Source organism: Benincasa hispida, chromosome 4, assembly GCF_027475165.1.
Source record: "Benincasa hispida cultivar pf3 chromosome 4, pf3_genome.v1.1, whole genome shotgun sequence".
Taxonomy (NCBI): domain Eukaryota; kingdom Viridiplantae; phylum Streptophyta; class Magnoliopsida; order Cucurbitales; family Cucurbitaceae; genus Benincasa; species Benincasa hispida.
Window position 1 is genome coordinate 13074516 of NC_143481.1, and position 26802 is coordinate 13101317.

The window sequence follows — 26802 nt, forward strand, 5'->3', positions numbered from 1 at the left end:
TTATATTTTTAATAAATAATTTATTATGCCTATATATGATTACCAATAAAAAGAGATTTAAGCAAATATAATTATGGTTATTCATATGTATTTTTTTAAAAAGATTATGGTTTTTCATATTAATTTATAATAATATAATCAATTATTATATTAGTATTATTATTAATAAAATTAATTATATATGTCAATTATAAATTTAATTTAAACATATTTATAAAAATTAAATAAATTAAACAATATCAAACAATAAGAAAAACAAATAAAATGAAAAGATAAAAGGTTATTTAAGAGAGAGAGAGAGAATATTCAAGGAGAAAACCCACCTATTTGGGTGGTTATGAAAAATCTAAATAGATGAGAGTATGAAATGCCTTGAAAGTTAAAATAATATATTCTCATTTCAAATGTTGAAAACTTGTATTAAACATGGTAATAAAATATTATTTCCCATTTCCACCTCTTATTCCTATGAACCAAACGAGCCATTAGTGTAAGAGAAAATTTTGTTTCAATAATACTCCAGTGTTGTTTAAGATATATTTTAACAACAAAATGAATAATTAATTATTAGCAAAGTAATTCAATAAAAAATGTCAATTTTTTTGTAGTACTATCGTTGGGTGGAGGATTAAACCTCCGACCTCTGGGGATGGAGCATATGATAATACTACTGAGCATATCTCACTTTGAAAAAATATCAAAAATTTATATTCACTAAATATCAATAAAAAAACAAAATAGGAAATCATATAAACTAATATGTACTAATTGGTTGCATAAATAACAATCAGATCCAAAATAATTATAAAAACGTAGAATGAGGATAAACATATTAGGGATATGGCACAAAATTAGTGCCAGATATCATTAATAGCGGCTATAAGTGATAGCAATATAGATAAATGACTAAAAATCCCACACACAGACCATCATTTCACGCTTCTTCTTCTGATTTTCTGAAATTAAAAACTATCATTGATAGCAACTGATAGGTACTATTAGTTGTTTTCATTGATAGCTACTATTAGTGGTAGTTTTCAATTTGAGAAATATTAATACAACCTTAAAATAGTAACACTTGAAATATCATCTTTCAATTTGCTATCAGTTTGGCTATCGTTGATACACTTTGATCTATTGGAAACAAACTTGAGATAATAATGCCTAATGCTGTTAGTGGATATCAATGATAGACTTTTATAAGTAGTTATCAACTTTTGAAAGAAAATTGTCATTTTTCAAATATTAACATTTAAAGTTATAAGTGATAAAAGTCTATCATTAAGAGGTCTATAAATGACTATTTTTTATATTTACCTAAGTCATATCACCAATATCATCAATATCATTCATTTTATTGATATATACCTAAGTCATGTCACTGATAGTTATGACTATCATTGATAGTTTCAATTAGTGGCTATTACTGATAACTTTTAGCAGTGGCTATTACTGATAACTTTTAGCAGTGGCTATCAATGATAGACTTTCATAAAATGGAATCAACTTTTATATCATTGATATCATCGATATATGGATATCACTTGAATTCTATCACTGATATCACCTATCTCATAGTTATCAGTGATAGCTTTTGTCATTGATAATATTCTATCAAAGATAACTTCTATCATTATTTTTTTTACCATCAAATAACATGTTATTAGTATTGTTGATAGCTTCTATCACTAATAACATGTTCGGTGATAACTTCTAGACATTCCACTTACACTTTAGTTCGAGATTCAACTTTATTAATTAAATTCACTAAGTTGGCTATAAATGATAGACTTCTACAAGTGGATATTAACAGTGAAAAAAATCATTAAATATTAAGCTATCAATGATAGAAAACATTAGTGGTTATCACCGATAGACTCTCATCAGCGATTATCAATTTTGAAAGACTAACACTCAAAGCTATCAATGACTATTATCGAGAAACTTTTATCATGATTGTCAATTATAGACTTTTATCGCTAACAGACTTCTACTACTGATATTTACCTAATTTCAATATCACCAATGAATATGACGGATATCTATCTAAGTTCTATCACTAATATCACTAATAATTGTTATTATCAATACACAAATATTACGGTACACAAATACACAAATATTTCAATTTGTGCCCTTCATGTTGGATCATCTATGTCATTTTTTAAAGTTTATTTGTGATAGACACCATACTCTTAAAGTCCTATAAAAAGAAAAAAATACTGGCATGTTTGATATTGTTCACATTTCTCATTTTTTTGAAAATTAACTTGTTTAATAACTATTATCGTTTCTTATTTCAAACTTTTAAGAAATGTTTCTAAAACTGGTGCAAATTTGTTGACTAAAAAAGGTAGTTTATTTCAAATCTTGTTTCATTTGCTATTTATATTTAATGTTTTTTTTATAATAATTACCGATGATTAAATCACTTATGAATTGGATATTCTCAAGTATTGGGTACAAATCTCAGCCTCGTAGATAAGACAAGAGAGGATGAAATTGAAAATTAAAAAAAATTCAAAAGTTGACCAATCAACACTTTTATATTTACAAATATAATATATTTTTAGATTTTTTCACTTATTACGAATATTAAAAATAAAAATAAAAAAAGAAGAAAAGACCGATCAATAAAAGTTGCTATAGTCTAGTAGTATGAGTAAATACTAAAACCTGAAGAGTTGAATTTACTATCCGTAGGCTCAGTAAACCAGTGCTGGTTAAATTCGTAACCGTGGTTAAAATTTCTAAGCCGTCTATAAAACGGTACCCTTCGTCTTCTTCATCTCCCGCCAACATTTTCTCAGAATAATTCCCGTTATTTCAAAAATTTGAAACCGATCTCTGGAAAGCATCTTTCCTCCTCCGCTTCTCCATTTCCTTTCCAAACACTGAAAACCATGGTGATTTCAATAAGCTCTCTGAGAATATATACATATTTTTTCTTGCTTGATTGTAATTATATATCTGCCTATCTTATTTTCTTCTACTTGCCCTTTCTGAAACGAATAAATTCCTCCAGGTTGTGGCACAGAAATTGAAGGAAGCAGAGATCACGGAGCAGGACTCTCTTCTCCTGGTTAGTTCCTTCGGAACCTATTTTATTTCATTGATTCATTCTCGTGTTCTGGAAATGGATTTGAGGTTTCCTTCGCGGATAATCATGGAACTGATAGCTGAACTTGAATCTGTTTGATTGCCTTGTTGTCAAATGTAGCTTGCTATCTTCTCGTTAATCTTATACACTTCGATTTCCAAATTGCTCAACTCCTGCTAAACTGCCATAGCAGTTGTTTCATAATTTTAGTCATGTATACGAACATGATCATCGGTCTTGAATTTGTGTAAATTATGTTATCATAGAGATTTTTCTGGAGATCGTTTACTTATATGAAACGGAAATGAACATGACTGTTGTTATAGAGAAAATGAACTACACCTCCTATTTCTGTGTATCACATAAGATTGCAATGCATACTCGATTTCGATGGCCAAAAGAATAAAAAATCACACGATGAAGAAAATTACTTGAATCTTTTTCAATATCTTATTTTCGACGTGCGAAAGTTTTTTCCGTAGTATTTAACTTCTTAACTTTCAAATCGATGCTCTGTTTTTCATTGCCAAAAATTTACAAGATATGAACACTCTCATCTCGTAATTAAAAAATTGTAATCCCGATTATTGTATGAAGTTGGATCCGATCGACTTGTTTTTGTTTTCTGGCTTCAGACGAGGAACCTGCTGCGCATCGCTATATTCAATATCAGTTATATCAGAGGTCTTTTTCCAGAAAAGTATTTCAACGATAAGTCAGTTCCTGCTTTAGGTACGCTGATTTTTAGCAATAAGTTTGTTCAGTTCTTATCAGTTTCTTTAAAAGCAACTATTCAATCGATAGTAAATTCGATTCGTTGACAGAGATGAAGATCAAGAAGCTTATGCCGATGGATGCAGAGTCCCGAAGATTGATTGACTGGATGGAAAAAGGCATGTCGAGTTTAGCCTTATATCTGATATTTTATGTTTCCAAGTTTTAATCTACTGATCACAACTATTTTTTACGTTTCTTCAGGTGTATATGATGCGTTGCAACGGAAATACCTTAAGACGCTTCTCTTCTGCGTATGCGAGGCAGTGGAAGGGCCAATGATTGAGGAATATGCTTGTAAGCTCTCTCGATTTTCTTTTTCTTACTTCTCTGGATTTTCTGTTTGATCCTGCTAAAAGAGATGGAGTTCTGTTTGGCAAAATGAAATGTTTACATAGACAACTTACCGTTGTTCTAGTGAATTAATATTTAGAGATTTCCAACAATTGTTTGGGTTGATACTTATTAAGTCCTTGCCTGCAGTTTCTTTCAGCTATTCCAGTTCTGATAGTCAAGAGGTCTCAATGAACGTCACTCGCACTGGAAACAAGAAACAGGGAGGAACATTCAAGTGCAACTCCACGGCCGAAGTAACTCCCAACCAGATGAGGTATAGCTAATCGAAGACCAAATGTTGCAATGCATCTCTCTCGTACATCTTTTTTAATACTGTCGGCGGGATATGTGATAAAAACTTGAACTTCAGGAGTTCTGCTTGTAAGATGGTCCGTACACTGGTTCAACTGATGAGAACATTGGATAAGATGCCCGAAGAGGTAAAGGCCTAACGAATTCATAATTTTATTGAGAGCATTGAAGTTTCTAAAATGCAAATTTTCATCAAGTATTTATAAGACACCATGTTTGGCGTCAACATGATTGATTCTTTATTTCAGCGCACCATATTGATGAAACTCCTCTACTATGATGATGTTACGGTATGTTTCTTGACATGCTCTTTTCCAAAATTATTCAACGTTTCTTTCATTCAATTGTTGGGAACATTTGTACTTCACATGCTATTGTGACGTATTTTTTCTTGCTGATAGTTTTCAACCACGTTACACTGGCTAGCTAATTGTTAATTTATGGTGCTACATACAGAAGAAATCATGTTTATCTTTGGACTGAAGAAAGGGGTATTTTCTCCTTTAAAACAAAATCCATGTTGGTGAAGTAATTATGATCATCTTATTGCAGCCGGTCGATTATGAACCTCCATTCTTCAGGAGTTGCACAGAGGAAGAGGGACATCATCCCTGGACTAAAAGTCCATTAAGGATGGAGGTTGGAAACGTCAACAGCAAGCATTTTGTATTGGCTCTCAAAGTAAGGGATTGCAATTTATTGAGTTGAAAAAAGTTTTTACGCACATGATTAATAATTGAGTTAATTTTGATTGCTTGTCAAATTTACAGGTAAAGAGTGTGCTTGATCCATGTGAGGATGAAAATGATGATAATGAAGAGATTGAAGTTAGCTTAGGAGCTGACTCGGAACAAAGGAACGGGTTTTCTGAAACTGACAGTGAGGTGAAATAATCCTAGTCCAACCTAAATGGCTCTTTCCAGAGCTAAGTTTTGTCATCGTAACTTCAAGGTACTCTAAAGCACATGACAATGTTTCTCTTCCATAACCAGGTTGACCCTTCCCCAGAAGGCGATTATATTGTTGCACCAAGAGGTTGTGGCATGAACGTTATTTTATCACTTTGTCCTCCTGTTATAAAAGTTTGTTATATACTGATATTCATTCTAGTTGTCACTGTAAATAACAAACATTTTCTTGGCAGAAAAGCTACAACAACAAGAACAAGATAATACTAGCAAAATTGATGAAGGTAGACTGTAATGATTAATGAATGCGTGTTCAAATCTTTTGGTATAAACTTCTACATTTTAAGTGAGATCATCAGCTGGAAACAAGAAGCGGAATGGTATTGTAATATTTGATACGAAATTTAGAAAATCCACAAAATGTATCTCAACGTATTTCCTGCAAGTCTTCATGTTTTCTGCATTTGACAACACTTATTTCGGCAATAAACCCCTCCAGCAATGCAGTGTTTCCCAGCTTATTGTCATTTCTTCAGAAGAATATTTAGTTAAAAAATCATATTGTGTGCAGATGATACTCAGGATCCAGAGGAAGATGAACAGCAGTTAGCAAGGGTGAAGGACTGGATCAACAGTAACCAATATGACAAATTAGAAATTACTGATGTTCTTTCAAATTTTCCGGACATTTCGGTGGTAGGGACCTTGTTTCTCAAACTGGCTGCTCAATAACTGTTATTTACTTTGAAATGATATTGGTTTATTTTTCTTTTTACTGCAGGTTTTAACTGAAGGTATAGGAATGCGTCCCTTGTTAAATTTATTAATGGAGAAAGCTAAGTTTACTAATGTTGAAATCCTTGGGTGTCCTGGATCATGTGTTATTACTATAGATTTGATAAGACACATACAAGTCTTTTGATTGCATTTCAGAAATTATGGACAAACTTGTTAACGAAGGCGTTTTGTCCAAGACTGGAAGGGATTCTTACAACATCAACAAGCAGAAGGTTGTTGTCTAACTCTTTTGTTTGTCAGTCAGTTCTTCATGATAAAATCGTATGCATAAGTGATACTGAATGTTATTCTTTTATGCTCCTTACTCTGTTGGGAACATCAATTGTATCAGGCGTTTGACTATGAATTCGACTTGGTGAAAGAAGAAATTGATGGTCAAATAGACAAAGTTGATGTCAAAGCTACCACAGCCCACGATACCCTATATCTGAAGGTAGCTAAACGTATTTCATTCGGCCATCCCCTGGAAGAATATATTTCAGTACTGCTATGCCTTCTATGTCGGTGAATAAAAATTATGAGGACATTACTCTATTTATCCCAAATATCGTTCTTTACAGCTTCAACTCTTTTTTTGCATAATGCTGAGCTGAATCAATGGAATTTGAATACGCACGATATCCACATTTATTTGTACTCTTTGACTTTTTTATTGCAGGCCTTATATCACACTCTTCAAATGCGTTATGTGACGGTTGCAAAGCTTCAAAACAAGCTTGAAGGAGAGGCCAGTCTGACCAAAGTACGTAAAATCATTGACAAGATGATTCGAGATGGTTTCGTTGAAGCCAAAGGGAGCCGAAGACTGGGTATCCACCATCTTGAAAATTCTGCAGTCTTGGCTTTAATTTAAAGGACCTCAGTACTTGCTTCAACTAATGAACAAATCATTGTTCCTATTTTCACAATCAGGCAAACGCGTGATCCACTCAGATTTGGCTGAAAAGAAGTTGAAAGAAGTAAAGAAAGTATTGAACTACGAAGACATGGTAACAGTTCAAAACCTCTTTGGACCGTAGCCGCATGCCTGAGCTTTTAACTTACATATGCATTTCATGTTTTCTACTTTTCACGTCTCTAATTTTTAATTATTTCCCCCCCAGGAAATCGAATCTTATGAACCACATGAAAAGTCCAACAACAAGATGGGTTAGTGACGATAAACTTTTGAATACTTAAGATCCGATTCCACCAGAAATGGTCCTATCTCTATCAGTGCTTACAGTAACAAAGTATGACTTTATTTTCTCAGATAGCAACCACAGGGACATGTCCACTTGTGGTATCCTCCGTTCCATTGGATCAGATTTAACGCGCATGAGAGTGACATCAGACACAAACCAAAATGGTTTGAAATCAAAGAACCTTGGAAACACTCCCACAAGCACGCCTGTGGTAAGTGCTTCTGAAGCTTTTACTCAACTAGTCAACTGATTATTGCCATTCGTTTCCCTCCATATTTGACGAATAATGTGGGTTCAATGAAAAAATTAAGGTTAAATTGTAAATTTAGTCTCTATGGTTTATAAATAGAATCTAATCCTTATTAATAAAACTTTCATAAATAGTCCCTACAGTAGGATTTATGTATGAGAATATCATCGAACTATAAGGACTATTTTTGAGGCTTTATCAAACCATAAAAACTAAACTCTAACTAATAAGTCTAACTAATAAAACAATAGGGACTACATTCTAACTTTTTCCAAACTATAGGAACCAAATTTATAATTAAATAAAAAAATTAATATATCAATTTATAACGGGTAAAAATATGAATAAAATGAGTAGTAGAAATGTTTCCTGATATTACTAAACGTGCAGCCAGCTGCGTCGAGAGAAAGTTTCGTGCCAGGAAATGATAATATTAGAGTGAATGGAAGTGGAAACCACCTTGACGAGATGGACTTGGAAAAGTCTACTCAAGACAAACGTTCCAGAAAGACAAGCACGGTACTTCCTAATTTACTAATAAAGGAATAATCCGATATGATACTTGAACTGAAATTTTTTTTAATCTTCTCGTTCTTCTTGAAGGTTAAGGATCCTATCCTTCAGCACACAAAGCGACAGAAATCTCAAGACCAGTGAAAAGCCTGGCTTTAAATATCTGACTTGTTCGACCGTATTCTCTTTATTAAACTGGTAATTCTTGGAATGCATCGAAAATAGAATAACTTTCTAGACCTTGATGAACGTATGGATTATCCTTGGATTATTAATTTTCCCTTGCTCTCTTAAGATTCTTATTTTGCACCAACCCGACGTGTTTTCAGGTAAACGAAGAAACAAACACAGAATCTATGAATTTTGATTTGTTCCTTCCTAGTAGTTGAATGTTAGTGTTGGAAATCTTTCATATAGTTCGAACATTTGATTATAATTCGCTTCCTTTGTTCATGGGAATCAAGAATTTAGAACAAAATCTATACGACATGTGTTTTCAACATTGAATTTTGTTCATGTACTTGTTATAACCCTTGATGTCAATGCACATTAAAAATAGTTTTTCAAGACATTCCTCCAAGTGAGAAGGAATATGAGCTTATGTAGCAGGTGGCGTTCAGGAAATCTGGCATAAGGAGAAATTGGAAAATTTCCATTAAAATAAACTAACAACAAAAAGCACTCCCCTCTGAAGAAATTACTCAAAAGAACCATTCTTCTACAGATGACGAAAAGCTAACCAAAGATGAGCGAAGCATTGAAAAATAAGCAAAGATAAAGCTGAAAATCGAAAAATATAATATTTTGGAATTGTGATAGCTTTGCTGGAGAAAAAACTTACCATTAACCTTCAATAAATCATTTGAAATTGTCTTAGCTTTGCTGGAGGAGATCATGAAAGGAGTCGCTGCGACCAGGCGGCTGGCTGATTTGAGCATGCCAATGGAGCTGCGAATTGTGGCGCTAAAAGGGGTCCAGAACGCAGAAGGTCGCAGCGGGTAACTCCATATCTCCTTGGTCTTCAGGTGCTCCCTAAATCTTCCACATTCTCAGTATTAATTTTTCTGCAAACTTCAACTCCTCTTCTCTTCCTGATCCTATTTTAACTTCAAACCTAAGAAAGCCCAACTTCAGAAGAGAGAGAAGAGAGAGAACGCGAAAGCTATAGCTAAACGAAGGATCTAAAAATTTGTCAAGAAGTAAATCAAAACAATGGATTAAAACTGAACTATTAGATGATGGGATGAAAGGAGTTGAAGTGGGACATATTTTAACTTTTGAAGAATATAAAATGGTTATAGTGTACCTGCCTCTGCTTCTATGCCTCTCCCAAGTTCCTCGACTCACCTGAGCGACTCGGTGAGTTGGGCAGTTGCGAATAAAATGGTCAAGAACCACGAAATTCTTCCCAGCACAAATCTCCACTCCCATAACGTTAAATAAAATCATTCACAAACAATAACACGAGCTTTTCTCCAATATAAAAAAAAATATCAACTTATTTAATATGTTAGAATGGAATTCCAACTCAGTTTATTGATTTGTTATATTTATAGATATTTTCAATAATTTTAAAAGATTATTTTGGATTTTTTTTAAAAAAATAAAAATGTATTTCTATTGAAAAAATTAATTTTAAGTATTTAAAAAAGTCAATCTAAATAGCCAGACTTTCTAATTTTTAATATAAAAGTTAAAAAAAAAATTAAATAATTAAATAAAGAGAAAAGGAAAAAATATTTTAGTTCATTTTATAAAAAAAAAATTAATTTGGATTGACGTTTATTTTATTTTATTGTTCATTTTACTGTGGTTTTTTATAACTATATTTCAAGAACCCTTTTTTAGTGTAGTTTTATGTTGAACAAAATAAAGAGTTAAAAGAAAATGACTGGACCAAAAGAGTCGTTTTTTAGAAAATAGAGATAAAAATGGATATTTTGCAAATATAAAATTGTGGGTGCATTGTAGAAACTTTTTTGAATGTATTGTTAGGCTAAAATTGTGATTGAAAAAAAAGGAGGTGAGAGAGAAAAGAATTGACCAAAATAGATTTTTGGGGAAAAAAAGCACTTTTAACTATGGAGTTTGACCGTCTTCAAAGTTTCTTAAAAAGAGGGACACTTCGGATTTTGAAATTTGTAGATTCTGATATGAACGAAATAATATATCAACATAGATCAATAATCAACTAAATAATAGTATTTCAATACATCACAAATTATTCATCAAATTATCACTAAATAATAGATCAATAATGAACAACAAATTAGATTAAAAACAAATAATGCAAGAATTAGTAGAAAAACCCTACGACGTGAAGAGAAAAATTACGGAATTTTTGAGGAGTTCATGATTGTCAACTTCTTTTATGATAAAATTGAAAAAAAAAAAACAAAATCAGTTCACTACATACCAATACTTAATAGAAATAAATGAAAAATACCTAGTTTTATGGATACTATTCAACAGCAATTACGGACATACCAAAGTTACAAACGACGATACAACTATTCAAAACGAGACTTTATGTGTTCCATGAGACCTCATGTGTTCCTCACACACTCACTACAATTTTGTAGGACTTGTCTCTGAAAAATATGTTTTTCTATGTACTTTTTTTTTCCCACTTTCTTTCTCCTTAGATCATACCCATATCATTGAAAAACCTAAAGTTTTCAAGGTGAACCAGCCCAAATTTGACTAATCATATACCCAATATTTTAGGCTCGCATAACACAAATTTAAAAGAAAAAATAAAGTGCTATCAAGAAAAATAGCAAATTTTAAAGGTTCATTTTGAAAAATAGCAAAAATATTTCAAAATTGGAAAAAAAAACAAATTGATGATCAAGATTATTAATTACTAATTATTAAAAGATGAAAATACCCTAAAACCATAAAAAAAACATTATTAATCCGAAAATACCAAATCTAAAATTCAAATCATAACAAAGAAGATTCTATTAACTATTTAAGAATCATATTTTTTAAATCTTACAAAAAATAGTGACTAATTCAAAAAAAAAAAAAAGCAATCAAGATTGTATTAACTATTAAAAATTCAAATATTTTCAAATTTGAACTTGAAACTACTTCAGAAAAACCTACCTAACACAAAATTAAAAAAAAAAAAATTAACAAAAGTATCTTGTTTTCAAAATGACTATTAGTCCCTAAAACTAAACTCCACAAATATATTATACTTAAAGATGTTGTAGTCGAATGAATATATAATTAACCATAACAAAAATATTCTGTATTCAAAATACCTGTGAGTCCTCTATTACTAAGTCTCCACAAATATTAACAATACTTAAAAATAAATATACCGTAGTTAAATAAATGGGACCAGATCATCAACCATACCGATGATACCTTGGATCATCAACTATATGAAAGGGCCAGAATAGGAAATACATTAAAATTTACACATCATGCTGACATCATCTTTGCCAAAAGTCAGATTTTTATTTCATTTTTGCTAATTTTCAGTTTGCCCCTTAAAATTGTGCTATACAGTCAAATTTCTCAAAAATAAATTTTTATTCTTCGTTGTACAACAAGTGAGCTGGACGCCCAGAAAAAATCCCACTAATATATGTGCATCCATGTGTTTACTCTAAGAAGTGAATACCTCCAAATCTCTCTTAATCTCACAAAAAAGTGCATAGTAGTTGTTGTCGTGGAGCCCACGCCATTGCCATAGTTTGATCCTTGAAAACTCCATTGTTATTGCTTGTGGAATTGGACCTCGTCGTCTGTCGCACCCATCATCTTCATCTTAAAGGTGGAGACTCTTCCATGTCTCTCTTCCTTTCACAATTTATGCATGCTAGGTGTTGCTATCGCTCAACCCACACGACTGCAAATAATCTTATACTTAAGACTATATATTCTTATTTTTCTGTAAAATCATTTCGCAAACATTAAGAATTATAGTGTCCTCCAAACTTTAGGTACAAAAAATACATTTTGTTCTAACAAGCTTTGAAAATATATATATAAAAAAAAAATTAGAAAGTGAATTGTGAGATTCAAACTTTTCATCTCTTAGTCAATCGAGAGATCGAATTTCGTAACTCTACCTATTGTTGAACTAAAACAAATATCTCCTCGACTTATACTTTCGGATTATGGATCGAGGAGTGATGACCCACTACTTGTTAACTCGACCCACACTTATTGTAACGACTCGACCTCATAGGACTTAAGTTAGGTCGTTACTAAATACATGCATACATGAAACTCAAAATGACACTCGGGGCGAAATAAATGCTAATTAAATAAGGTAAGTTCAAAGGACTTTCATTAAATTTAAATACTAAATCAATAGTAGGGTACCCATAAATCATAAAGGATAGTAAATGAGTCTGAAAAATGATTTTTAAAGTAAGTTTTAAACATCAAAACTAAAAGTTAAGAGAAACATGAAAAGAACTCTAAATTTTATGATGAGGAAGCGTAAAAACTAGTCCCAGTGGCTCGGTCACAAATTCCGCTTGTCCATCGCCAGTGCATCTCTACCCTTACCTGAAACAACAACATGAGAAAGAATGAGTATAAAATACTTAGTAAGTAACCCCACTACTGGGGTCAGACTAGGTACATATAAGCTGCTTTAGTCCTCATGGGACACATGTACACATGAAACAAAAAGAAAACTGAGTCCTATCCTACTGTAGTTAAGTACGCCCACTACCTCTAGTGAATCCCGACGGAGACACAAACTGGTGAATCCCAAAGGAGACACAAAATCTAATGGGCATCAAACTAATCAGTAAGGACATTTGCACAGTTTCAACATCATAATCATCACGGTAGGAATCTATGACATACATATAACCTCAACATCATGGCTCTATAATATACACATATACCTCAACATCATGATTCTACAACATACATGTATACCTCAACATCATCCGATCAAATACAACCATAGAAGCACATACCATCTCATATTAGCATTCAAGCGCCTATGTGCATAAATAAATAATTCGGATCTCGTAACGGAACATACTTTAATCATGTTATACTATCAATCTTTCATGCTGTCATTCTACCATAACCTTCATTTATCATGCTAGCATACATCTAATGCCTGGCCTGTGGGCAGTTCCAATAATAAGATTAGTTACCTTGATATTAGGTCGAACCAAAGATATTAGGTCGAACCAAAATCTTTAATCAAGCCCAAACATAAACCAAACTTTAAAATTAATAGTTAAGGCCAAATTCCAAACACCCAAATATTACAAAATATTTACAGATAACCTTATCTAAGGTGTGGTCCAATTCGAATTCACTTTCCAAACCTCCAATTTTAAGCCCAAATAATTAGCAAACCAAACTCTTCTTCATATTGAATGAAATTCTTGAATCAACCCCCAAATCATAATTTGAAATTAGGCTTACATGATTAAAGTTTGAATCAAATACATAGTACCAATATCTCAAACAAATTATCTATATGTAGTTTCGTCAAAAAAATCACTTCGAAATGACTTTACCAAAATTTTTTAACAACCAAAATTAATCCATAAAAAGATAATCAAAGCATAAAACTTATCAAAACTCGCTAAAACAAATTCCAACTTAACTGAATTGAAGGAATTATTGGACGCAAGTATGATAGAGTAGTTACCTTACTACATCTTTTATTTAGAGGTGAGAGCATAAGAGAGTTTATAAAGAGTAGGTCATAGTCCCATCCAATCCTAATCATCTATTAACTTACTACTATCATTCTTTACCTTCTCATTCTTTTTCAGGCATCTTATTCACTACTTTCATATCATACACCTAAAACTTTTCTTTAATAAATCTTACATTGAAAGCCAATTTTATACTACTCAGTAAAAAAAGTTAGATTAATAAAAAGATGAAAATTGATATCGTAAACGATTTGTTCGTGGCCCCAAATTGAAAATCGAGACTACAATACCACCATATCATTTTCAGTCACCACTATACCTATTTTGATTTCCATTCAAAATTCTAAAAGATTTTAACTTTAACGTTTTTTTTTCTTTTGAGTTTGATCATCAAAACTTTATGAAATGTTTAGGCTAATATTAGAGGAATTTTCTAAACATAGAACAAGATTTTTTTTTTTTTTTTTTTTTACCGTTTAATCATTCATGAGTTTTTTTTCTTTAATATAATTATTGAGATTAGAGATAAGAGGAAGATGAAGAGATTCCCATTCTCGTTCACTCTAAATGAGATTTTCTTTTTCACTTTGGATTCTATTTTTGGTGGAGCTTTAATATCTCTAGTAGCACTAGAATGAAAAACTTTCTACCAAGAAAAAAAAAAGTGCACTTCATTATGAATCTATCTAATCTTTTATTAAAGTAAACGTAACTCAATTAACATAATGTATGTATTATTGATTATAAATTTTCACCATCTCACGCATTTAATAAAAAGAATAGAATGGTATTAAATTAGTGTAACATATAGAGATGGGTAGTAGGGTAGTGGCACTAAATCCCAGCCCAAATGTTACCCAATAAAACTAGCCATACCTAAAAGTACATATCCAAATTAAATGGAGAGATAAAGAGAAAAAAAAAAAAAAAAAAGAAAGAAAAAAGTGGGAATAATTGATTGTGAAAAAGACAGAATAAGTGCACCCCCATGTCTATGTATCTAATATTTATTTATTTACATATTATTTGTTTTTATAATGCCTCTTTTTTTTCTTTATTATAATTGATTTTGTGGATGAAAAAAAAGCATAAAGATTAGCAGAGGACTAGGTCCTCCACTTGCAAGTGTTTCTGTGTGTGTGTCTTCCCACTACTTTCTTTTCTTTTCTTTTTTTCTTCATTCCCTTTTTACTTTTTTTACTTTTATTTTTATTTTAATTTCCCTCCCCCCTCTTACTTGCATTTGACCCTCTAAAGAACAACCACCATGATCTCAAAAGCTTCAAAAAAAGAATGTTAGAATAATTGCCTTTTTGTTTCTCATATGATATGTGGCTCCCCCTCTGTTCTTTCTCCTCTCACATGCTCTTCCAATTCTTAAATCTTTCCCTCCACATTACTCTTACTCCTTTTAGGACCCTTCATGGATTGAGTTGAATTGGATTCAAAAACTTTTAAGTCCGTTTGTAAATTTTTTCAATCCAAATAATTCTTATTCAAAAATGAATCCAACCATATAATATTTGGATTGGGCTAGGTTGGTTCGGATTAATCGAATCATTTATTTAAAATTTTATTCTAAAGAAAAGTAAAACGAATATATATAAAAATCTAATTTAATTATTTTCATATATTGAATTAAGATTAACAACTCAATTTCAATTTATATAGTGAAAATTTTCTTTCTAAAGTGCAAATAAACTACTTTTAGGAGCTGTGGAAAAATAAATTATTAAAAAAATATTGGAATCAAATAAAATTAAAATCAATATATGTATAAATATTTGTGTTATAAGTAATAAAAACAATATATTTTAAAATTAATAATAAATTCGAGTTGGTTCGGATTGGTTTGGATTATATTAGGTAACCCATGAACCATCCCAACCTATAAAATTTTCATTTATTTGATCGATTTTTTCGAGTCATTGAATTTTTTGAACACTTCTACTCCCTTTATTTGACCATATAATTGGAATAATTTTTTTTAAAAAAATATTTATATTCATATAACAGCTGCAAAAAATTCTAACAGTGACAAAAATTGATAGAAGTCTATCATTGATACTATATGATAAATGTTCAAAGAAGTCTATCAACGTCTATCAGTGTTTTTTGTTTTTCTTACTATTTCTATAAATAGTTTTATATTTGTGAAAAATTTCTTATATAATATTTATATTTTCCTTTTACATTATACAAATTGTGTTGATATATTCTTAAATTGTTTAAATTACTTTTGGACTAATTAAATCAAAAGACTTATTGGAAAATTAAGGTGCTTTTGTACCTACTTCACTTAAAAATTCTGCTCCCAACCCAATCCAAATCTAATTTTATAATTTTCAATTTTTTTTTATGAGAAAGAAAATTTAAAATACTTTTAACTTAAATGAAAACGAAAAAGAAATAATTTATTAATACGATGTCGTCACTTTTATAATTTTACCGAAATGACATGTGTGGGATTTTTTTTTTTAATATGACATAAGATTTTATAGTTAGGTTTTACTTCTCTGTCTTATTAATGAAAAATGATGTAACGTTATATTTATATTTTTGGAAAAGAAAAAACATTTTTGGCTATAAGATTTTGAGTTTAGTTTTATTTGATTTTTAAGTTTTAAAATGTTCCGGTCTCGTTTAGTAATTATTTTATCTTTTATTTTTTTTATTCGAAAATCAAGTCTATTTACTCACAATTTGCATCTTTATAGGTACGATGATTGAATTCTTAGTCAAATTCCAAAATTTAAAAAAAACAAACATTTTAAAAACTATTTTTTTAGTTTTCAAAAATTGACTTGAATCTTTAAACTATTGACAAGAAGTATATAACAAAATAAAAAATTTGGAGCTGGAAAGTAGTGTCTATAGCTTTATTTAAAAAATAAAAACAAAAACAAAAACAAAAACAAGAAATAAGATAGTTATCAAACGAGATTTACATTATTAATTTTCAAGTTTTAAGTTTCATTTCAATTTAGTTTTCAAACTGTTATAGTTTCACCATTAGTATTTGAATTTTGTTTTAATTTAGTCCATAGATTTCAAGATTTACATTTTTTACTTCAAATTTTCACTAAATACTCATTTTTAGACTTTAACGTTAATGTATATTATTTAATTTTAAATAATTAACATAATTATAATTAATTAAGTTTTACCATTTTTCATCACTATTAAAATTAATTTTAAAATTTCACTTCATAATTATTTTAAATTAAATAATAGACAATGATGTCAAAAATTGAAGTGAGTATTTAGTAAAAAAAAAGAAAAACGAGTAAAAGTGTAAAATCTTGAAACTTAGAGGCTAGATTGAAGCAAAATTCAAATCTCAAATATAAAATTGAAACATTTTAAAATCTAGAGATTAAATTGAAATAAAACTCAAAACTTAACTAGAAATATAATAATTTTAAATTTATGGTGAATGATGAAAATTAAACTCAAAATCAAAGAATAAAAAAGTATTTTTCTCTGTATTATTCTATTTATTTTGGGTAACTCCTTCAATTGTTTCTTTCAAAATATTTACAAGTCTTTGTTTGAATTTCGTGGAAGATGCATTTTCTTATTCCCATTAACTCACACGCTATGCAATTAAAAAATTATCGCTAACCCATTTTCTTCATCATTCATTTTCAACAATCTCAAATATATTCTCTACTAAATTGAAGCTTTTTTTTAAAAGAGATTTTTAAAAGCAGAAAAATCTAAAAACTTTTTTACACAAAATAGTAAAATTTAATTTTTTTTATCTATCCGTGTCTATCAATGATAATTTTAAAAAAATTTATTATTGATATGATATGATGTGATAAACGAAAGAAATTTATGAATGTTTTTTTTTTAATTATTTCTGTAAATAACATTTTTTTCTACTCTAATAAAATGGTAAAAAGAAGGGAATAATTGTGATGAAGAATATAATAGAGATGGAAATTTTAAAGATTGTGAAAATCTAAAAAAATTAGAACTTTAATTACCTAAGGTCGAAGTTGACAATCGTTGCCACTGTACTCTACAAAAATTATATTAACAAAAGTTTAAAAAAGAAAAAGAAAATAGGAGGGATGGGCCCTTTGCTTTGTTAGGTAGTCCCTCTTTTCCTCTTCCGTTACAATAACTGTTACTCGCCGTTTAAATTCAGCCTTCACCTCCGTTTAATTTAACTTTCCCCAATTACATCCTCATCATCATTCTCATTTAGAATTCCACCGTCGCCGTTGGCTTCACCGCCGTCACCGTCATTTTCCGGCCAAATCTCCAACGGCGCACATTCCGCTTTATGCTGCAGCTTCCAATCAAGCGCCTGACAAGCACGTGAGCAATAGTTAACAATCCCACAAACCGAACACCGACGAAACTCATGCCTCCTTGTCTCCGGCCGTCCACACCCCACGTGCGAACAGAGTCTCAACCCCGGCCCCGGCGCGCCGCCGCGTAAGGCGAACCACTCCGCCATAAACCTACTCGCCGGATGAGCTTCCGGCGCAGGAACATTACATCCAAAATCGCTCAGCAACGGGCACTCGGCGGACGACCCCACCGCCGTGCGGTGGTGAGCGATTGGATTGCACGTGACCCAAGAACGTGAACCCGCCCCCGCCGTCGACGACGACAGCACGGCGGCGAGTTCCCTTGCGTTGGCTTGGACTAAAAACCGACGACCCTCCATAATGTTCTGACAAACCCCATAGCCATCTTGAAGGCAATGTCCAAGCTCCCTTAAAGCGTCAATATGGCCCAAAAAGGCAGCTCTAGCACAAAGAGCCACACCCGCTCTTAAATCCTTATCATTCTTTGAGCCACCGCTACCGTTGAACTGTATGACGGCGAGTGAGTATAACGCCGGCGCGTGGGAGCTAATCGCCGCCTTCGCCATTAAAGAAGCTCCACTTCCTCGGTTTTGCAGACAGTAAAATCGAATCTATACAAAAGAAAAAACAAAATTCAGAGACGACCGAAAACAAAAAAAAAAAGTCAAAAATTTGTCAATTTCCTTTTAATCCTATTACCATGCCGAGAATATAACAAGCCTCAACGTTGCCGGCGTCAACGCACTGTTTGAGAAACCGGTGAGCGGATTCCGACCAGTTTTTAGCATTAATTCCCAAAGTTCTTTGAGAAGCTTTGGATAAAACAAGGGAATGACGCCCTAAATTGTTGAATCTCTTGCATCTGTTAACACCCAAAAGAAATTCAATCAGCCAAAATTGGTCATCTTTAATTCATAAAAGAAGAAAGAAAAAAGAGTAAGAATAAGATGAGGTACGTGATCAAAGGTTTGATGAAATCGGAAGGGGAAGAAGCAGAGGAGGCAAGTTTAGAGAGAATAGAGATGAGAAGATCATCAGGTAAAGAGTCAAAGAAATCAGATTTAGAAGAGAAACAACGATTTCTTTTGAAGGAAGAAGAAGAAGAAGAAGAAAATGGTGTGTTTGTTTTGTTCATGGTGATGCTGTTGGGAGTAGTGGAGGTTCTCATGGGGGCCTGACCTGACACAGTCAAACGCAGAAGGAAAAAGGAAGTGACAAAGAGAAGCTCATATAAAAAGAAACCAACAATAATTAAAATATTTTTAAAACGGGGGGGAAGGTTTCTAATTTACCAAATTACCCTTCCCGGGTTGTTGTCGTATTTAAAGGTCAAATTTGGGTTGACCGAAATGCCCGCGAGGGTACGAAGGGGCAGCTTTTTGGACTGCTCCCTCCTCTCTTCTGTAAAAAGAATTTTTTTTTTAAAAAAAAAATAAATAATTAAGACATCTTTTTAAATATAAAAAATATTTTAAAATATTTATATTTCATAGAAAAAATTTCAAAATTACAAAGTTTTGCTTAAACACCTTTGAGATTTTTCCATTTATAAAAATTTTCCTAAATTTAACTTAATTTTCGGTATGTTTGTGTGTGGGTTTCTCTCTTCCAAAATAATAATGTCCTTTTTTTTTTTTTTTAATTATCCGTTTAGTCTAGGATTTTTTTAGATTTTTATGTCTGAACGGTTAAAACTAATTTAATAATTTTGTGTCAAGTAAGTTTTCTAAATTTTAAAAATTAGGATCACTATATTTGAAGTTTATTCAATTTTAATCTATCTATTTTTAATTGTTTAATTTTAGTCTTTGCATTCTTAATAAATCTTAAATTTTATCTCCAATAAATCTATAACATTTTTTCAATAAATTTTAGAAAAATATCCACATTTGATTTCCTTACATGAAAATTATTATTATTATTTAATCAGTTTCGATAAAAGTTAACTTAAGAAACTGAATTTAAAATTTATTGAAAGTACGATAATTAATATTGAACAATTGAAAGTATAAAGACTAAGATTAAACAAACGTTATAGTATTGGAACCAACATGGTGTTTTAACCTAAAAATTACTAAATAGATTTTGAAGATAGATACAAATTTACGTGAGTTAAACTATGTTAATATTAGTTAAAATATTCAAAAACTCCCCAATAAATTCCTAAATTTTTAAAAGTATTTAATAGGTTCAACTTTCAATTTTGTACGTAATAAGCCATTAATCTAAAACGTTTTTTTTAATTCATATAATCTACTAAACATAAATTTCAAATTACGTAAAATTAATCATTTAAAAAAATTGAATATATTAAAAACCTATTAGATAGACACGAAATTTAAAATTTAACAATTTATTAAACATGGAATTAAAAGAACGTAGACTTTTTTTTTTAAGTACAACTAAAGAGCAAAAACTTAAAAACAACGAAAATTAGAGCGAATAGCAAAATGGGTCCATAGAAGGTGGTCTAAATTTGAAAGATTAAATTTGTAATTCTTTTGTTTTTTTGGTTTTTGGTTTAGGTTTCGGTTACAGTTTCGGTTCGAAATTAATAATGGTTTGTTGGGGGACAGATAGGATAGGGGAGGGGCGTTTCAGGTATGTATGAATAATTAATGTAATTTGAATTGTATTCTTTATTTATTTATTTTTATTATTATTATTTTTTTCCATTTCCATAGAAAGCGCTTTTTTGGGGTCTGTTTCTGTTTTGAAAAGCGGTTAATTGTAGTAACTGGTTTGCACTTCAACAAAACAAATTAAGAAAAACCAACGGAGCTTAATCTTATTTATTTCTCCCATTTTCAAAATTTCCCAACTTAAACCTTTCATTCAAACTTTAAATTTAGTTTTTTCAATTTCTGAATCTCATTCTATTTCCACGATATAAGAGGTGAGGAATTCGACCTCAAACTTCGAGAACGATCCATTTATAAGTCATTTCAGTTACACATTATTTATATTCATTTAAATTTTCAAAATTTAGTCTTTCTATTCTCAATTTGACCTTAAGATTTGTGCCAACGTGAGTATAGTTCAAAGTTGAAGGATCGGTGAAGTTTCGTAGTGGAAGCGGAGTTGTTCCAAATTTTGGTTTTTCATAGAATCCCAATTTACATAACAGAAAATTATGTATTATATAATAAAATATAACATGCTTAAAAGGAAGTAGAGAAGAATTGAAGCTTACTCTTAAGATAAAATTCTTCATGTATTTTCTCGATCTAGTCACGAACATTTCAATTTGGATCTCAATCTCCAAAAACTGAAATCCCAAATGGCCACCACCAAGAGGTCAACCTCTGTATTTTCTTGGGAATAAGAATTCAGAAGTTGTGGGTTTCGAATTTTGAGAAAGGGAAAGAAGAAAAACTTTTTTTCTTCTCTGTGTCCTTAGGAGTGAATTTTAGAGAATTCACAGAGAGAGATTCTTTACTGTGAAGAAGACGAAAGAGTCAACAATTTTTTTTAATTAATTAAACTCTTTAATTAAATTACCTAACATCCATTAACTGCCGATAATTCCACTAAAGACTGAAAACTGCACTCTTCGCACTACAAATACATTTTTGGACATTACAGTTAGGCCAACATTACTGTTTTGCCCATGTAGTTACATCTAACTTTTTAAGTACCATTGATCCCTCTAATGAACAATAAGTCATAGTTCAACTATAACCAAATCCCTCTCGAGCCAAGAGAGGGTGTAGTCACATTATTCAAGCCTCGAAATCAGCCATTAAATGAGTAATTTATCTACTTATCCCAACATTAAGAAATGAGTGAATTCTGTCTTATGTAGTTGTGTTATCAGCTTCCTACAGCTCCCTAATCAGACAAATCCCCAAAATGGCAGACATATTGAATTGGCGATTTGGCCACTCTTACCATGAAAATCAAAGGACCGCCCCATAGGTAGGAAGTTCACAACTCACTTAGGCTTCAGGTCGTGTCACCTATGATCATCTTGGTGAAATGTAAGCCTCTATTATTAATGACATTGTATCGTGAGACTAATCAATTCGTGATCTGGTCTTATACAAACTCTTTGTATAGGATATCCCCGCTCACATGTCTCCACATGAATAATCAAGATCGGATCATTTATAACACTTTACAACACTTGTAACATCTACAAAGCGGGTTGTGTCCGTAGTGTCACTAGGATAAAGTAACTAGCCTTATCCACTACTACAGACTGTTTAGGTTATCATTTAAACATGATCCACCCATATGTCTCTATGTACATGTTTAAATAACATAAAATAACTTAGGATCTTTGTTTATTGGATTGAATGTATGCTCATAAAATAACAATTATTTTAATAATAACAATTTATTTATACAAAGTTTACAAACTAAAAGAATACAAGAAAGATTTAGGACACCAATCCTAACAATCTTCCAATTATCCTAAAGCCTAGAGGGACAAATATACAATACAAATAAAGTACAACATACAATAAACTAGGGTATACACTATACTCCAATAATATCTCCCACTTGCCCTAGACAATATGTCGTATATCTCGTAGACCTAGACTTTTTAGATGACCCTTGAACACTTTAACCATGAGAGCATTTGTAAAAGAATCAACAACATTGTACTCTGAAGCAATCTTCATGACAATCACGTCACTTCGATGCACAATCTCTAGAATCAAGTAATATTTTTGCTTAATGTGTTTGCCTCTTCGATGAATCCTAGGTTCCTTAGAATTTGCCACAACATCACTGCTATCACAATAAAGTGTGATGGGCAAAGACATATGTGGAACAACTTCCAAATCAGTAAGGAACTTCTTAAGCCAAACAACCTCTTTAGCAGCTTCACAAGCAGCTACGTATTCGACTTCTGTAGTGGAGTTTGCGATGCATCCTTGCTTGATACTCCACCAAACTATAGCTCCTTTATTAAGAGTAAATACTGACCCTGATGTGGATTTTCGAGAATCTTGATCGATCTGAAAGTCAGAGTTCGTGTATCCTGTAAGGATCAAATCCTTATCTCCATACACAAGCATATAGTCCATCGTTCTCCGAAGGTACTTGAAGATTGTTATGAATTTTGTCCAGTGATCTAATTCTGGATTGAATTGATATCTATTGACAATCCCTACTGCATAACAAATGTCAGGTCTGGTACATAACATTGCATACATAAGGTTACCAACAGCCGATGCATAGGAAATTCGTCTAATTGCCTCAACATCTTGAGGAGTCTTAGGATACTACTCCTTAGTCAATACAATTCCATATCTGAAAGGTAATAAACCCTTCTTGAAATTATGCATCAAATATCTGACAAGCATCGTTTCAATACAAGATGCCTGAGATAAGGCTAACTTTTTGTTCTTATGATCCATGATGATCTGGGTCCCTAGAATAAAGTGCGCCTCTCCTAGATCTTTAATTTGGAATTAGGCGACCAACCATTTCTTTACATCAATCAGAAAACCTACATCATTTCCAATGAGTAGGATATCATCCACATACAACACGAGGAAAGCTACCGAGCTGTTGATGATTTTCTTGTAAACACAAGGCTCATCAACATTCTGATCAAAGCTGCGATCAAATCTTATATTCCAAGATTGATATTTTTGTTTCAGTCCATAAATTGACCAATTAAGCATGTAAACTTTTTACTCTTGATATTGTTCAATGAATTCTTCTAGTTGGTTTATATAGATGGTCTCTTTAAGATTACCATTAAAAAAAAAAAACAGTCTTAACATCCATTTTCTATATTTCATAATCATAATATGTGGCTATAGACAAGAGAATTCTAATAGATTTTAACATGACAACAGGTTAGAAAGTTTCTTCATAGTCCACTCCCTCAACCTGGGAATAACCCTTTGCCACAAGTCTAGTTTTAAAGGTATGTACCTTTCCATCGATACATTTTTTTCTCTTGTAGATCCACTTATAACTTATAGGTTTTACCTCATCATATTGATTTATAAGCTCCCAGACAAAATTGAAGTACATAGACTCCATTTATTGATTCATGACTTTAATCTATTCATCCTTGTCAACATCTTCCATTGCTTGTTTATAAAACAATGGATCTTCAACATCATCATTAACTATGATGTCTTGGGCTTCAGTTAAACCCATGTAGCGTACAAGTGGGTTCATAACCCTTCCACTATAACGAGGCAATCTCAACTCTTGAGATGAATGTGAATGACTAGATAAACCGACATCAACAACTCTTGTTGAGGTATCAACCCCTTCAACAAGGACAATCCTTGTTAAAGTCTCATTAGATTCATTAGAAATTTCACTTAGAATAATTTTGATTCGTGGTTTATGATCCCTCACGTGGTCTTATTCCAAGAAGGTAGCGTTTGTTCATACAAACACTTTATTCTCACTTCGATCAAAGAAGTACCCACCTCTCGTTTCCTTGGGGTAGCCTACAAGACATATTTTTTAACGAGGTTACAACTTTTTGGATTTGTCATTAGCACATGGACTAGATATCCCCAAATCTTGAAGTGACGCAAACTACTTTTACGACCTCTCCATGACTCAAAAAGTATTTTAGAAACATTCTTTGAGGGAACGTTGTTCAAAATGTAAACAACATACTCTACTGCATATCCCCAAAACGAGTCAGGAAATTGAGCATAGCTCATTATTGACTGTCCAACAGGGTTCTGTTTCTCCTTTCCGATACACCATTTTATTGAGGTGTACCTGGGGCTGAGAGTTGAGACGTAATTCCATTTTTTACCATATAGTTCTGGAATTTTAAGTCCATTTACTCTCTACCATGATCAGATCGTAGTATTTTTATCTTTTTGCCTAATAAGTTTTCAACCTCAGTTTTATACTCCTTGAACTTTTCAAGTGCTTCAGACTTGTGTTGCATTAGGTATAGATACACATACTTAGAATAATCATCTATGAAAGAGATGAAATATTCATACCCTTCTTGTGCTCTTACATTGATCGAACCACATAGATCTGAATGTATAAGCTCCAAGGTCTCTCTAACTCTAAAACCTTTTCTAGTAAAAGGTCATTTTGTCATTTTGCCTTCAAGACATGACTCACATACAGGTAAAGAGTTTTCTTATAAACAATTTAGAAGTTCACTTTTCACTAATCTCTCAATCCTATTGAGATTAATGTGATCTAATCTTAGATGTCAAAGGTGGCATTTTCTTTAGGAGAAATTCTCGGTCTTTTGACAGTTGTTGCCGTTTTGAACATTTCAGTATTTAGCACAACTTTTGTAACTAACAGTCTTAGTACATACAAGTTACTTTCCATTAAACCAAAACCTAGTTCCGTTTCATTCTTAAAAATAAACACTTTATTTTCAGAGAAGGATAAAGAATAATTTTGTTTTTCAATCAGACAAGAAACATAAATTAAGTTCTTAATGATATTAGGACCTACACATACGTCATCCAACAATAACATATATTGTTTATTGTCCAAAAATAACTTAAGCCTGCCTATAGCAGCAACTAAAACGACCTCATCAGTACTGACTCTTAGAGTCATCTCTTCAGCTACCAATTGTCTCCAGGAATTAAATTCCTGATAGGAAGAACATATGTAATTAGTAGCTCCTGAATCAACTATCCAAGCAGAATCATTATTCTCTACTAAGTACGTCTCCAAGAGAAATAAATTAGATTTATTTTCTTCTTCGTTCTTCCTTTTCTGGAGAGTAGTGGGATTAGCTCCATAACCCATATCATAAACTCCAATTTTCATCTCAGAGGACAATCCTCATTGATTAACTTCATTAGATTTGACAACATTTTCTTTCTCTATCCCTTGACATTCAATATGGACTGGAGTTTATTCAGGGAGCTGACATTACTGGTTTCGTCATCATCAACCCCATTTCACTTAAATTGTGAGAACTTTCCCTCAAACAATTCTTGCATTGATTGCTTATCTGATGTGTAATAACCATGCTTTCAAATCTTTTGGCTGAGGCATTAGGTATGCTTGCCAAAATGAAAACCCAGGTCTTTTCATTAGCCTTCGGCCACATTTCATATGCATCATGAACATTTCGTGTTGTATCAGGGGTTGGGACTTAAAGACAATCCTCAGTCAAAACGATGTTGAGGTCGTTAACCAAGAAAAAAGTTTTAATCGAATCTTTCCAAGTTGTATAATTAAACTGGTCAAACAAGCAGAGGCAAATAATAGAAAAATACAATTTGACATTTTTGCTGAAAAGAAACAAATTGATCTTCATTAGATTTTAGCATAACTTTAAAACATCCAATCAATTTTTAGCAAGAACTGGATGAACCCCATTTAACATCTAATTTTTGCAATGACGCTTCAATGATTTAGGACAAAAGCCACCGAAGAGTAGTCAATTGTGAAGGAACGGTGAAGTTCCATTGCGGAAGCGAGATCGTCCCAATTTTTTAATTTTCACATAATATAAAAAATCACATAACAAGATTATGCAAAATTTCAAAAAAAGTTATAGCATGCAATTGAAGGGGAAAAAGTAATTAAGAGTTAGAAATAACATACTCTTGAAGAAACAAATTACTTCACAAAAACCCTCATCGATTTGTCACGAATAACTGGATCACGAACGCCCAACAAGGACACAACCAAGCGGAGCGTTCTACAAATCCCATTTATAC

General features: G+C 31.8%; 2 protein-coding genes and 1 long non-coding RNA gene across 4 annotated transcripts; 1 reads left to right on the forward strand and 2 right to left on the reverse strand.

The window, feature by feature from the left end:
• The first annotated feature begins 2800 nt into the window (after positions 1-2800).
• On the forward strand, positions 2801-8469 carry ASY1 (DNA-binding HORMA family protein). The gene is made up of 22 exons (XM_039028395.2): positions 2801-2906; positions 3026-3082; positions 3736-3832; positions 3925-3993; positions 4079-4171; positions 4358-4484; positions 4581-4650; positions 4771-4812; positions 5075-5203; positions 5293-5406; positions 5515-5557; positions 5667-5714; positions 6002-6126; positions 6212-6224; positions 6364-6440; positions 6560-6661; positions 6887-7037; positions 7141-7217; positions 7332-7377; positions 7481-7623; positions 8053-8181; positions 8266-8469. Exons 1-22 carry the CDS (start codon positions 2904-2906, stop codon positions 8317-8319), a joined length of 1809 nt encoding a protein of 602 aa, XP_038884323.1. The 5' UTR covers positions 2801-2903; the 3' UTR covers positions 8320-8469.
• Positions 5252-9690, reverse strand: LOC150036496 (uncharacterized). 2 transcript variants are annotated; one of them, XR_016528956.1, is made up of 3 exons: positions 9482-9690; positions 9017-9289; positions 5252-5593 (listed from the first exon to the last, which is right to left on the reverse strand). It is a non-coding gene; the product is annotated as an uncharacterized LOC150036496 (long non-coding RNA). The 2 variants fall into 2 exon arrangements; XR_016528957.1 differs by lacking the exon at positions 5252-5593 and adding an exon at positions 8572-8800 and having other exon boundaries at positions 9482-9636.
• An 8108-nt stretch (positions 9691-17798) lies between these two features.
• LOC120075801 (F-box protein At1g67340-like) lies at positions 17799-19385 on the reverse strand. Its single transcript, XM_039029476.2, has 3 exons — positions 19114-19385; positions 18857-19019; positions 17799-18768 (listed from the first exon to the last, which is right to left on the reverse strand). The coding sequence occupies exons 1-3, from the start codon at positions 19323-19325 to the stop codon at positions 18007-18009; spliced, it is 1137 nt and encodes a 378-aa protein (XP_038885404.1). The 5' UTR covers positions 19326-19385; the 3' UTR covers positions 17799-18006.
• Between the last annotated feature and the right edge of the window lie 7417 nt (positions 19386-26802).

Coding starts and splice junctions, on each gene's coding strand:
- ASY1 (XM_039028395.2), top strand. Junction 6,441..6,559: donor ACAACATCAACAAGCAGAAG/GTTGTTGTCTAA, acceptor CAATTGTATCAG/GCGTTTGACTATGAATTCGA. Junction 7,378..7,480: donor AAAGTCCAACAACAAGATGG/GTTAGTGACGAT, acceptor TTATTTTCTCAG/ATAGCAACCACAGGGACATG.
- LOC120075801 (XM_039029476.2), bottom strand. CDS start 19,325: ATGAGAACCTCCACTACTCCCAACAGCATCACCATGAACAAAACAAAC. Junction 19,020..19,113: donor TTCATCAAACCTTTGATCAC/GTACCTCATCTT, acceptor GGGTGTTAACAG/ATGCAAGAGATTCAACAATT. Junction 18,769..18,856: donor CTTGTTATATTCTCGGCATG/GTAATAGGATTA, acceptor TCTTTTGTATAG/ATTCGATTTTACTGTCTGCA.